At 38.9% G+C, this 14,405-nt stretch overlaps 1 protein-coding gene across 1 annotated transcript; it reads left to right on the top strand.

Annotated features, from left to right (window-relative positions):
- The first annotated feature begins 333 nt into the window (after positions 1 to 333).
- Positions 334 to 13,390, top strand: LOC149312452 (uncharacterized). The gene is made up of 6 exons (XM_089524658.1): positions 334 to 383; positions 2,139 to 2,476; positions 3,823 to 4,058; positions 5,783 to 7,881; positions 9,584 to 9,679; positions 10,596 to 13,390. Exons 2-6 carry the CDS (start codon positions 2,186 to 2,188, stop codon positions 11,759 to 11,761), a joined length of 3,888 nt encoding a protein of 1,295 aa, XP_089380784.1. The 5' UTR covers positions 334 to 383; positions 2,139 to 2,185; the 3' UTR covers positions 11,762 to 13,390.
- Positions 13,391 to 14,405: the final 1,015 nt, after the last annotated feature.

Here is a 14,405-nt window from a genome sequence, read left to right as displayed (position 1 = left end):
TTTTCAGAAGGCCAGGTACAGGGCCCAGGGAGTTATAGTGCTTGAAATCCATTTTAAGCATTAAGAAAATAAAAGGAAGGGAGTACTAGGCATTAGGAATGTGAAAATACTGTCAAGGTTCAATATAACACACAAAAATGCATGTAATCCTTTGTCCAAGTGACTGCCTAATAAATGATTCTATACACAAACACATGTGGGGTCTGACAGCTGTAGTGCCCATCCACATAGATTCCAGTGTTGACAATTTAAACATCAGAAATGTGAGGGTCTTCTAAAAGTTTCCTTCACAATCATACTTGGATGTTATGTATGGAGGACAATAAACTATCAAGTGATAAATTATCATGCTAGCAGCTATTCACTTCATAAGCAGGCTGTCGGTGAGTTTCACCATCCCTGACTTGTTCCAGAAAAGCTGGGGAAGTGATAAGATTAGTCAAATTATTTAAAATGATTGTTAGGGTAACGCAAAGAACTAGTTTATTAATGAATGCTGTAGTTACCACATGGTTCTGTATGCATCCTTAAAGGATTTTTTAATGTCGCATTCTCTTGTTCAATTCACGTATGGTTTTTTTGGAGTTGTGTTTACTAGGACCTCTCATCTGGTTGCTAGACTGAAAACTGGAGAGGGCTCCTGTAAGTTTAATGAAGAAGAGGGAATTTCAACAGGTGTTACCTGGCTACATGGTAAGCGATACCTGCTAAAATTCTCTTTTCTATATAACCATGAAAGGTACTGGAGCCCTCTCCAGTTTTCAGTCTGTCAACCAGAGAAGACACCTAGAATTTGTGACACAAAACTGCCCCCCCCCAAAAAAAAAAAGAAAAAAGAAAAAGCTTTAGCATATATTTTGAAGGGCGACAACAATGTGAGATTGTTTAGGGTTACCAAGACTCCACTGCCTCTTTTTATCAAAACTTTTGTCATTCGTTTCTTTCTCTTGGGATGTGAGACAAATGCTTGGAGTTTGTGACACAAAACTGAAACCAAAGTTTGGCATAGATTTGGAAAGTGATGGGACAAAAGCAAAAAAAGAGGTTGTTTAATGTTCACGAGGATCCCGTATGGTTATGTAATTGTCATGCTTGGGTGGAAGCAAAGTCCATGGAGTTTGTGGTACAAAGCACACAGAGATGTTACAAAAGTTTGTCTTACGTTTTGGACGGCATGGGCTGATAACAGAGTACAAAATAGTACAGCGTAGTACTGTTTTCTTTTAACAGTTATTAAGACCCTCCTATTAGTCTGTCATTTTAATGCTTGTAGGTGAGAGAGGTTTTAAAAAACAACAGAGTACAAAACAGTGCAGCGTAGTACAAATATCTGGCTTAAATTGTGAACATGATATGAAGACACTGGGGCTTTTTTGTGTGTTTATCACAAACCCACCCACATCTTGTGCATTAGTATGGACAGTGACACAAAAGTCTTTTTTCGTATATTTGGAGGGAACAGGAGATTTGGCAGCTCATAATTGTTCGTTGCAATGTTTTGTAGCAGAAGTAAAAAAACGATCTGTTCCCTGTTCCAGCCTTTCTCATTTAAAGGAAGAAATAGGTAGACATATTAATGTCTTTTCCTCCCCAACATTCAAAGGGCATGTGTGTCTGCTGTTACATTTAGACCTGAAAAGAAATCATGGATTGCTCCTTCTTCTTCAGTCAGCGTGACTGGTTGGGCAATTTAAAAATCAAAAAGTTTAACTGAGTTTATATCTCTAGACTCCTATCTGTAAATGACCAACAAAAATCCCCAGCAGTGACTAGTAAAGCTGAACAGACTTGACATTTCCTTTATTAAGCTGTGAGTTGAAGACCCCCCTCAGGGAGCCCTAGTATAGCATTTCATTTCATATAGTATTGCCTTCTTGATCAGGGCAAGAAAGATAGAACAGAGGAAACACAGTCATAATCTCTAAAGGAAGCAGGTTACTGTTATAGGATGGTTTACAAGAAAAGAAACCTTATCTGAATTGAACAGTAAGTGTCTGGCTTATTTTTTTAAAAGCCTCTAATTTTGCAAAAGAGCCCTACTGCTTTCGTAATATTAAATTCATGGCTGCTCAAAGTCTTGAACATGTTTTAAAAGTTTATTGTCATGTTAGTTTTAAATACGCTTTATATTTCTACAGTTTTGTGCTATGATATTTCCCTGTCCATCTTCTCTGCTGTTATACCAATGAACTACGTGAGAATGGATGTGCCAGCCAGCCAGCCTGGTGTCTATGGTGCCTGTCTTGGCTTTGCACCGTTTCTGCTGGAGAGACAAATTTTGACAGCTTTAATCTTGCTCTTCAGCCTGCTGTCTCTCGCCACAATCAGGTCTACTGTTATTGCCAAGGAGTCACAGAATATGTGTGAAGAAATACAGATACTTCAAGGAGTCCAAGATGCAACAGCAGTCATAGGAAGGATATTCTCTTATCCCATATCACCATTTGCTTTTCAAGGGAAGATAACCCACTATGAGGTATGCTGGCAAGAATGTTACCAGGTAGCCACACTACTGAAGTTGTTTTGTTCTCTTTTTAAAAATTGTTCTTGGGAATCCACGGGGCTAGGGTGCTATATAATGCGGGTGGGCAATATTTCCTTCCTGTATTTCATGCCATGCTGTGACACCTGTATTGCTAGCCAACTTACTACTTCTACAAACTGAATGGCTATTGTTCTGAGTCAGTAAATGACTGTTCCACTTGGGCCGATAACATCGTTGTAGTTCTTACAGCACGACAAATGCTATTAAATTGCCCTGCTTTTCTGCAATTAAATAGCACAGTCCTTTGTTGTATTCACTTGGAAGCAAGTCCCATTACCTTCAGTTAGACATATTCTTTCTTAAGTCTGAGAAAGTGGCCTTAAATATTTCAAGAACAAACTTTTGAGCTTTGCAGGGAATCTATCCAGAGTGCAGTCACTATGTGTGTGTGTGCACGCATATGCGCAAAACGAAGGCCTTGCCCTTCAAAATAAGAATTCTGCTCCAAGATATTTTTTCTTCCCAAATTTCTAACATTGTAGTAAATTAACACTTAATTTGAAATTTAGAAATAGAATTTAGGCATCCAAAGAAAAGGAACAAGTAGAATTACCATGGGAATGCAAACACAGCAAACATAAGAGTTCTGGCAACTCTGGCAAGAGTTGTCAATGACTTACAAAAAAACTAAATGTTGTTGTTATTATTATTATTATTATTATTATTATTATTATTATTTGAAACACTAGAAATTTGGAGACTGAAGGAAATTTTATTGGGACAGAATTCTTATTTGGGAGAGCGATGTCCTCATCCCCTCCCTGGTAGCTCCATCTTTTTCCTGTGTTGATATGTGAATTGGCACTCTCAGATGGCACTCTTACAATTATGTTGTTCTTGTGTGCCTTCAAGTTGTTTCTGACTTATGGTGACCTAAAGTAAACCTATCACAAGGTTTTCTAGGGCTGAGAGTGTGTGACTCACCGAAAGTTAACCAGTGGGTATCTATGGTCAAGCAAAGAACTGAACCCTGGTCTCCAGAGTCATAGTCCAGCACTCAAACCACTACATCACACTGGCTCTTATAGGCTCCCATATGTCTCAAAGAGTTCAACCATGTATTTAGGCAACATTCCCGTCTGCTTTTTAATGAAAATTCTCACTCACCAAGCTTTTACGCTAAAAGAAAGAAAGAAAGAAAGAAAGAAAGAAAGAAAGACAAATCAAAATACATGTAATGTTTTTTACAAGGTATGTTTTTGGAAGAGAAAACCACATTGTATCTAATATGTTGCACAGAGAAATACATTCTCACCTATTCTTCTTTAATTAAACAGGTTACTCTGGCTAATGGTTCAACTTTGCCAAAATGGTTGGAATATAACTCTAAGACTAAGACACTTCAAGGGCTGCCACTGCTGGAGGAGAGTGGAGAATATCCTCTTGCTATATTTGCATATGGTGATACATGTATCCAGAAAACACCAACAGCTAGCGCAAAATTTGCACTTCATGTTCAAGATAGCATTCTTGCCCATGACAAAACAGCAGACCCAAACCAAAAGCATAACAGGTAAGGTGCATTGTCTTGCAGAAACAAATGAAGGAGACAATTATTTAGTCCAGTTGCTAGTCCCAACTGGAGTAAATGCACAGACTAAAATGGATTCATATAAGTGTTGATTTGTCATTCAGCAGTTCATCCGATATGTCTATTCTGCTAGGAACTATCAAATGGATGTTGGTTATAGTTTCTTCTGAAATATAGTCGCACCTCCAAGTCTGCGGACTTGAAATCCACGGACTTGAAAATCTGTGGAGGGGCAACTGCCATTAATCTTAATGGAGTGTGCATCCATGGCATGCACCCCACATGCATGCACCCCATTCAAGCCTATATGGCTTGAATACGCACAAGATTTGGAACTCGTGGGGAGGGGTCCAGAATGGATCCCCCACAAGTTATAAGGGGCGACTGTATATGGAAAATATCTTGGACTAAAAATGGCCTCAAAAGGCAAGCTACAGGGCTCCAGATGATGGACTGCATTCATTGAAAGGGGCACTCTTGTATCTTTGCTGGCTTCCTTTTCACCTTTGAGCCCTCCCAGTCTGCTCCAAAGAGCTGATGGGTCCTCTGGAATAACATGGTAGGTAGCCAAGTGTGCTGCAAGATATTCCTCCTTGTAGCCCCTTCTGTAAACAGAACAACCCATCTATTATTCAGTGTGTTCTGCTGGATACAAAGCAAGTAATCTTTGGGGCTGAGAAGTCAGACAGATGCAAGAATGCTGTTGAGTTCATTTATGTTTCTGGAATCATCCTAGTTGCAAAGGCAAGGAATATAGTAAAGAATTGGCTTATGCTTCCATAAGCCAATTCTTTACTATATTTCTTGCCTTTGCAACTAGGATGATTCCAGTGTTCATACATTGAGGTTATTTGTTGTTGCTGCTATGCACCTTCAAGACAGTCTTGTCACAGAGTTTTCTTGGCAATATTTATTCAGATATTTGCTGTTGCCTTCCTGTGAGGCTGAGAGAGTGTGTAACTTGCTCAAGGTCATCCAGTGGTTTTCCATGGCTGAGTTGGGGATGTGTGTGGTTCAAACCTTGGTCTCCCAGAGTCCTAGTCCAACACTCAAACCACAACACCAGGTCGGCTCTAAGAATTAAAGATGATGACATGCAGATAACTGTAGTCCCAGGAAGGTGTGGCTGTATATGTGAAAAAGAACTATTTGGGCAGTCAGACATGTCTTTTAAAGCAACAGTGGGCAATCTGTGGTCACAGAGATATTGCTGGACTGCAGCTGTCAGCAGCCGTAGCCAAGAAAGCCAATGGTCAGTGATTTACTGGTCATATGTAGAAATTATAGTGTACGAGTTTCTGATAGGTCCAAGCCAATATTTTGTTAAAACAATAACAGAAAGCAGGGAAGCACCAAATATGGATAAGCCAAGAGAAAAGATCAAAATGGTGCACAGTCAAGCGTTTATCATCTATACTACAAGTATGTGGCATGTTTTGACATGACTTTTTCTTCAAGCAAAAATGTTGACATTTTTTTAATATATATATATTTTTAGAGCCAATAACAGCTAAGTGCTATCATTTAAATAATGGGAAATAAAATAAAATTTGTGAGACATAAACCCTACTTATATGTTTGTAGTTCTAAATATGCATACTTGGATTAAATGTAACTTACTTTTGAATAAATATGGAAAATATTGGTCTAGAATGTATTATATTAAATGTCAACTTGTTTTAATAGTATATGCTTTGGAATTTCAGTGTCTGTTCTGGAGCACTGTGTGTTAGGGACATTTCTGTCACCTTTGCTGAAATTATAATCCGTGCACCTGGCTCTTTAGAAGTTCAGGAGCGATTATATCTCATTTGCACTATGGCAGAATATCTCCGTTTGGATCCTTCCACACTGACTCTTACCCCCTTCAGCAACCACTTTAGAAATTTAACAGTATTAGCTGAAGACATTAAATATGTCAACACTACGAGACAATATTATGTGGGACTCTACTGGCCAGTTGGATTTGGAGTGTTTGCTATGCTGTATGAATTAGTACAAGTTCTCCAACATAATGTAGAGTCAAACAGCCTCTCACAATTGCTGGGATATGAAATTTCTGGTTGGAGGGTACTTAAGAAAGAAGGTAATGAAAAAAAGCATTCAGAAAAGCGGCACAGGAGGCACTTAATGGCCACCCCTAGACCTGCACTGAGACCAACCACTGTTGAGGCCTTCACACATTTGTCAGCTACTCTGCCACAGTCTGTAAGACCAGTTAAGAGTTTATCTCTTTTGTATGAAGAAGCTATCCCCACAAACACAGACATATTTTTGCACTCTGTAATAAACCAAAAGGATTTACAAACCACAAATGTGCAAGTATTACCAAAAACACCGGCATCTCCCATTTTTCAGGATGTCTCTTCCGAACTTTTACCTTCCTTGATGTCAACCTCAATAGAATTTAAGGTAGTTTATAAAACACCTCCAATATCGGAACTACTGCAGACTCAGGTGCCACAAGATATGTACTCTACATTAATGAAGTCTGAACCAAACTGTAATTCTACCCTATGTGATTTAATCTTTTCTGTGCCAGTCACTAAAACTCAGCTGTCAAGCTCAATACATGGCATACTGGACGCTAGTATTTCAACACAAGTAACTCCTTCTGGCAAAGGATTGTCTCTAGAACGTATCTCAAGAGAAACAACAGATCTAGATTATAGGGATCTGTACAGACAACAAACAACATCTCAATTTCTTTCTGAAGATACAGTATTCAAAGTAAAGTTTCCTCTGCCATCCGTACCATCATTGGTAGATCTGAGAGCATCATCTGGATTTCCATGTCCCAGTACTGTCATGTCTTTGTTCTTATCAGATGGTAGCTATGATAATCAAGGTTTGCTTACCAACTACAAATATGCCAGAGTGTCATTTTTGTCTTCTCCGCTTATTACAATGCAGACTGAAGTACCCAGCTGGAATACAGGCTTCAGCTTGTTTGGTATTACATCAGTGTTTGAAACTACAGTGGTAAGCACTGCTTCTGCACTCAAGCTTGACCCAAGCCCAACTGCTCAGGTGTATTACAGTGACAAGATTCAAACCCTGGCAATGTATAGTTCCCAGGAGTTCAGCACCTCACAATTTGCCAATTTCCTAGAATTTGGATTATTGTCTAGAACAAGTAGCCTCCTGGCAATGTTTACTTCCTGGACATTATCACCACCAATGGAACTGACAGTATCATTCGGACTCAGTAACATATTCCTAACAGAAGAGTTATTGTCTAATGGCAGACAAGGTAGACCAGAGGTAACTGGGATCTATGAACATGCACCAGAGTCCTTTATGATGGCTTCACAGACAAAGACACAGTTAACTGCAAAATACAAAATGTCAGCTATTACTTCAGTTCACATGGACACTCCTCTGCAGAAACAACAATCACATTTCTTTTATGTTACAGGATCCAATAGTACTCATCTAAGCAGCAAATTCCTAGGGAAAGAAGAGGCATCTTGGGGAATGAAGCAGATATCTGAGTGGCACTCTTACAAAACATCAATGCTTGCCTGGCCTACAGAATTTGCTAGCACTCCCATCTTAGATTTCTCTGTGAATGAATATGGGTTTTATAATGGCAGTGTTGTTAGAACTCTTGTGGTGCATCCTGAGACTTTACAACTGGACATGAGTACTTTATGCTTGGAGAGCTCATTTGGAACCAAAGGAAATGTCCAAAAGACCAGGGAATCTCTCACAAAACCAGTCGAAGAATCAACTGTTCTCTCCAATAAAGAAATACATGCACAGACTGGATTCTATATTTCCACATTGTACCAAGGGGCACAAGGTAAGCTATATGCTAATAATGATAGAGTGTTTATTTTTGATCTAACATGAACCATTCACATAGATTTCATATGGGACAAGCAGAGGTTGGGAAAGCTAATGTTTTGGTATGCAACTTCCAAAATAGCCTTTTCATGTTCTGATGACAACTGTATCCTCATCCACTGCTAACATACTTTAAGGATTATTAATTATAGCAGAATAAATGATAATTTTAGAATTCTTCTCTATTTTTAAAAACTTCAAACAACAAAAACAAGTAATTGTTAGAGAAGTCCAGCCGTTGGATAGTATAGAAATGTAATTTTAAAAATTATAAGAGCAGCCATGATTAGTTAGGGTCATTCCAATCCACCATTCTGTTTCCAACAATAGCTAGCCAGAAGCTGGGTGGGCCATAAACTAGATAGGAAACCACAATTTGTCTCTCTTTGTCCTCATGATTGCTATTCAGGTATAGTACAGTAAACTCTTGTTATACGCTGGGGTTTGGTTCCAAGATCCCCCGTGTATAACAATATCTGTGTATACTCAAGTCCCATTAGATATAATGATATAGCAAAATTGTGTCCCTTAAACAAAAAATGGAAAATCAAGGTTTGACATTTGAAATTTATAGTTTTTTTTAATATTTTCAAACCGTGGATGCTTGAATCCGTGTATAAAACATCCATGTATAAGAAGGGCTGACTGTATCTCTGAAACCACATATACCTCTGTGCTGTCTTGGCTAGCAGTCACTGTTCTAACCTTTCATCTTTGAGACAGAACAGATGGGCAGGAAAAAATGACTGAACCTGCATTTTCTGAAAGCAGGTCAAACCCCTGCTATCTGCACTAGCCACTGCCAAGGCAGCCCGAATGCTCATGGCCTGACTGCACAGCATGGCATCAAGCTACACTGCTGAGTAATTTTTTTTTGTTCCCTTCCCACCATGCATATGCGTTGGTGCACAAGCACACAACCAGTTACTGCCTGTAATCATGCACCTCTGCTGCAGCATCTAAACAGCACAACGGAGAAGGGACGTCATGCCACACTGTGGTGCTTATGATACCCCATCCAGGGAGCCACTTGAGGTTTTTGCTCCCTCCAGGGAGCAGATCAGTGACACTGCACGTGGTTGCTGCAGCACTGATCTGGAGTGAAAAGGTGTGGCTGCATGCCGCCCATCTGTATAGCCCCATAGTGTAGAAATGACTGCTCTCTAAATCCTGAGTACAGGAGAAAAGGGGATATACACTTGACCAGCTACTGGACAGCTTTAGGCCTATTCATTGTACAGCAATAAACAGCTTCTCCAAGCAGCCAGATTTTGCAAGCAACAGTATCTTCATAGTGCCTTCCAAGTACACAGAATAACAGACATTCCTAAATCACTTCAGATTTAAACAGTTTCTTCCAATAGGGCTATGATCCGTTGCTTACTTTAAATGTTGTGTGCAATTTCATAGCTGACTTCAATTTGTGTGGTGCCAGACTAGGTGTAGACTAAGAGCTTGCCTTGGGTGTTGTGACTAGTTGTGACAGGGCCACCATGGTAACATTCCTCTTAGAAATGAATATACATTGAGGCAAGCTATGTTCTCATAGTTCAACACCAGTATTTAATTATGCTTCATCTTCTGTACAGATCCATTTTTTGGTAATTAATTTGTTTAAAATCAGCACAGTAATCATACCATTTAATCCTTTTAAACAGATACAGTCACTTCAATGCTTAATTCAGAACGATCTCCACAAGGTATAGGAGCAACACGGACACCTTTATTTTCTGTATCACCAATCATGCCAATAGGTAAGACATCATTTAAACTTTCAAATATAGGGCTAAACATCCCTCCCCCTGCCAGATATTACCAAATAATATTCATCTTTGCCTTTGTTCTAGAGCGAGTGACTTCTTTTATTATTTACACTTTATTTTTAATAACTCATGTTTTCTCATAATTTTATCAAACCGAACAGGTAATTTTAATACACTCCACATTTTTCTTCCCAGAGAATGTGTCATATTTGGGTAGGGGCTGGAATAATGAAATTGTACAACAGTAGAATGTGTTTTTTGAGCAGGAGGGAAAGGTTTGCACACAAAAGGATGGACAATTTCCCCTCAAAGATATCTTAAGCGCAACATGTATTCTGATAACACTTGTGTCTTATCACCTCATAACCTCAAATCACTATCGCTCGTCCTGAACAGCCAGTTGGCTATTGGAATGGAGTCAGATTTTAGCAGGAACTCTTCCCTCAAAAGAGAGCAGCAGGATTTTTACCATCTCCCTCCTAACTAGTTGTTCCTTCAAATATCATAATTGCAACTATGGAGATTGAGGTTAGTATGAAACAGGTCTGATCTGCACTGCAGAAATAATGCAGTTTGACACCGCTTTAACTGCCATGGGTCAATGTTTGTAGTTTGTTGTGGCACCAGAACTCTGATAGAGGCTAAATATTTCACAGGACTACAAATCCCAAATTCCATAGTATTAAGCCATGGCAGTTAAAAAAGTGATGTCAAACTACATTATTTCTGCAGTGGAGATGAAGCCACAGTCTATGGAAAGGAGCTATAGTTGTCTGAATGCTTAATGCTGCACTCAATATGAGGAAGGGACACTCAGGTCAGAAAAATAATGGTAAGGTAAATGGGGTCAACATATCAGACTACTGAAAGCTTCTTTTTTTCACATTTCTCCCTTGCTAATATATAGGTCAGACAAACAACTCCCCAAGAATTGTGAATGCCATTAAATGGATAACTGTAACAATTGGATACAAGTTCAGTTTTTCAGTACCACACAATACATTTTATGATCAGGAGGATGGAAATACAACCCAGCTCACCCTTGGACTAAAACCAGCTGATGGTTCCCCAACAGGTCGTGAAAGCTGGCTGCAGTTTAATTCGAGTTGTCAAACTATGTATGGCTATCCGCTTGAAAATGATTTTCAGTATTCGCCTCAGGAATTTTTACTCATTGCCACCGATTCAGGGGGACTCAGGACTTCAGATACTCTCATAATAGAAATGCTTAGGCCCCCCACGAACCCATGTCATAGTTATACTTTGAGAACAAAAAACAGCTACCACTCATTCCTGAGAAACAGAGAAAAGGTGAATTTGTTTTTTGAGAAACTTTCCAATTATTTGACTGTTGGGAATCCTGGAAACATGGTGCTTCTGCACCTCAAACCAGGGTCCACTGCGATCACCTGGTACAGTAAGTCTTTTTGCACAATGACCACTGGATGTGCAAGAGATGAAATCCAGGATGTTCTAACCAAACTGGGAGCACCTGGTAGAAACGTTAATCCAAATTTTATTGAGGCAATGTTGCCAGACTACAAAATTTATCAAATTGAAGATGTCAAATACAGAGGAATCTGCTCATCTCCAGCAAAGCTACTGAATGAATCTCTAATGTCCAACAGGACCTTAACTACGTTTAAGGATGACTGTTCCTGCATAGGAAATGTCTTCTCTGTTTTGCTTATCAGCATATCTACTACAGTTATTGTGATTCTGATAGTTACCCTCCACTTCTGTAAGTATCAGAAGAGAACTGTTGTCGGATCACAATCATTATCAGTTAATGAAAGACCCTTCTTTACCTACATTGATTTGGAAATGGATATGCTGAGATCTCGGAAGTCACCTGTGCTTGAACAAGAGGTTACACCATCGGCTAAGCTGTGGTTATCTGTGCCAGCGCCTTCCCAACAGCATGTCTGCAGAGCAAACACAACTCTTGCTGCCTCAAGTTTACGTCCCCCTCCAAAATATAGACTTCCCCCATCTTATGTAATGGAAGGACCTAGCCAGAATCATCATGTCCTTAGTAACAGAAATTATTACCCCAAAGCTAGATTATACTGAGAAATCAGGAAGATGTATATTTTGGTTTCATCCTTACTTTGACACAAGAGGTACTTTGAAAAAAAGTTAACAATCATAATGATGAATATGGATACCCTAGTACTGTTATCCCTCTGTATCGACACATTCTGCATCCATGGATTTAACCATCCATGGTTTGAAAATAACCCCCCACCCCCCCAAAAAAATCCAGAAAGCAAATCTTCATTTTGCCATTTTATACAAGAGATACCACTGTATATAATGGGACTTGATCATCCACAGATTTTGGTATCCATGGGGGTTCCTGGAACCAACTCCTCTGCAGATACTAAGAGCAAATTGTAATTATTCATGATTACGTAATACACAGCAGCATAGTTCACCAGATGTCAAGTAAAACAGTTTTAGAGTTTAAAAATTCTACTCCATGAAGCATTGTGTTTGTCATAAATGCATACATTTGCCATGTGCACTGAAAAACTCCAGCTGTATTAAAGGTAAGGATAATGACATACACCATGATTTCCACCCCTGTCGTCACATAAGTTTTGGGACAATAAATCATGCTTCTAAAATGTGTTTCAGATGTTTTGATTAATATTATGTTCCCAACAGGTTCTGTTGAAAGTTACTGGCAGAATACTCAACCTTTATTAACTACAGTCAGCAGATCCTTTTAAATCCCATGTTACGAGTGTGGTGTGGTTGCTCCTGCGCCATCACTTCATCTCATGCTAATCTGTTAATTCAAGAATGTAAAAAATATGTCACAAGAGAACTGTATTCATATTGCATTCTCTGATCCAGCTTCTCCGTTTTAGCTGCTTCTTACTGTGATCTCTCCATGTTGTTCAAAGCACGGGGGTATGTGTGTGCGGGAACCACAGCCAATTTCCTAAGAACCACCTTTGAAAATATAAATTGTAACACTACAAGGCTTTCTACTGTAATGAATTGCTTCCTCTGACTTGCATGCATTCAGAAAAAGTTTCTAACCAGTAACTTTCCTTTTTAAGGGCAGTTTGCCAACTGTAATTTTTCCAGACTTCTTGTTTTGTGGAAATCATTTAGGATGCCAGCTTTCTACTGGCTTGTGTTCCTGTACTGCAAACAATCTGTGTAACTTAGCTTGCGACAATCTTTATCTTCAGGATATGGAAGCCTTAAAACTACTGGTATCTGCAGATCAAATTGCTATTACAACCACAGCAGGCCAGCCTGTATTTTGACCATCTTTGGCCTTTGCTAGTGCTAGAACTGCCACAGGTCCAAAATAAATGGGAGTATGAATTCAGGAAATATAATTTTAGAAGTTTCATGAATATCACCATTGTTAATATTCAGAAGACTTTAAACATGCTACTTTCTACAGATTGCTTAAGAGCTGGAACAATTGTCAACTGAATTTCATAGTCCATTATGTATTAGAAGTGTAATACATATATTCTTGAAACATTTTAAAGTAGTGAGGACAGGGAAGGTATGAGAAAGAAGCAGGCGAAAAATTATGTCTCATATGGTGATACAAATGCCTATTTGCCTGTTTAAACAGTGAATGTCCCCAAAATTTATTTCTTTAACTCCCTATGCTCTCAATGCTTACTTTATGGCATGATAAAACAGGTTAAGTTATGAAACACAATTAAACTACGTACAAGAATAAAAACATAAAAGCTTCTTCTATTGGTATATATTATTAACCACAAATGTTTATGAAAGAATTTGTCTCTCTCAACTAAGGTATTTCACTCTTTCTAGCCTGCAGTGGTCCATTAAAACTTTTACTTCTTTTCTGAGAAAAATGTATTTTATTATTTAACACTTAAGAATACCTGTTTAGAAACTAAGGGGCAAAACAGACTGGCAAGAAATGCTGGCATTGGGGTAGAGGTGTGGCGACTGCACACCGCACACCCCTATTCCTCCCCGATGCTGGTGTCACGCCGCATGCCTGACCATCATGGCGCTCCTTTGGCATAGGAGCGGAAGCAAGGGCGGCTGTTTGCCGGCTCTAAACGAAGTGGCATTTTGCTGTTCTTTTTACAGCGGGCAAAGTGCCGGATCAGGGAACAGCATGCAGTTGCTGCAGCCCCAATCCAGCATTGAAAGGGCTCTCTGTTGAGCCCCCAAGTCTCCACAACAATGCTAATCTATAGAAAGTTAATACAGTCGGCCCTTCTTATACACAGATTTTTTTATACACGGATTCAAGCATACACGGTTTGAAAATGTTCAAAAAAAGTATAAATTTCAAATATCAAACCTTGATTTTCCATTTTTTATAAAGGACACCATTTTGCTCTGTCATTATATTTAATGGGACTTGAGCATACACGGATTTTGTTATACACGGGGGATCCTGGAACCAAACCCCAGCATATAACAAGGGTCCACTGTATCATAAAACATATACACTCCATTGTTAAGTTTACTGGTATGCTATTTTAAACTAACTTGGGTACTTACACAATTTTAACATTATTTCCTTTTGTTCTATTAAACCTGTATTTTATCATTGGCAAACCCTGCATCCCTACCATTCAAATTTTTGTTCCTTTTACATATATTCTTTATAGTGTGCTTTTACATATACGTAGTCTATATAGTGCCATACTCTAAATGTGAAAAACAGATTATAATGAAGTCCTAATTTGGCATTCTA

The sequence above is a fragment of the Sceloporus occidentalis genome, unplaced genomic scaffold (assembly GCF_023333645.1).
Source record: "Sceloporus occidentalis isolate IW3139 unplaced genomic scaffold, rSceOcc1.0.p SCAF_5, whole genome shotgun sequence".
NCBI classification, from domain to species: domain Eukaryota; kingdom Metazoa; phylum Chordata; class Lepidosauria; order Squamata; family Phrynosomatidae; genus Sceloporus; species Sceloporus occidentalis.
The sequence above is the reverse complement of the archived record's forward strand: the minus strand, read 5'-3'. Positions and strand labels throughout refer to the sequence as shown.

Excerpts from the sequence above, each read along its gene's own strand:
- LOC149312452 (XM_089524658.1), top strand. The coding sequence starts at position 2,186 with ATGAACTACGTGAGAATGGATGTGCCAGCCAGCCAGCCTGGTGTCTAT. Across the intron at positions 2,477-3,822 it reads GGAAGATAACCCACTATGAG|GTTACTCTGGCTAATGGTTC; the intron begins GTATGCTGGCAA and ends TTAATTAAACAG. Across the intron at positions 4,059-5,782 it reads CCAAACCAAAAGCATAACAG|TGTCTGTTCTGGAGCACTGT; the intron begins GTAAGGTGCATT and ends TTGGAATTTCAG.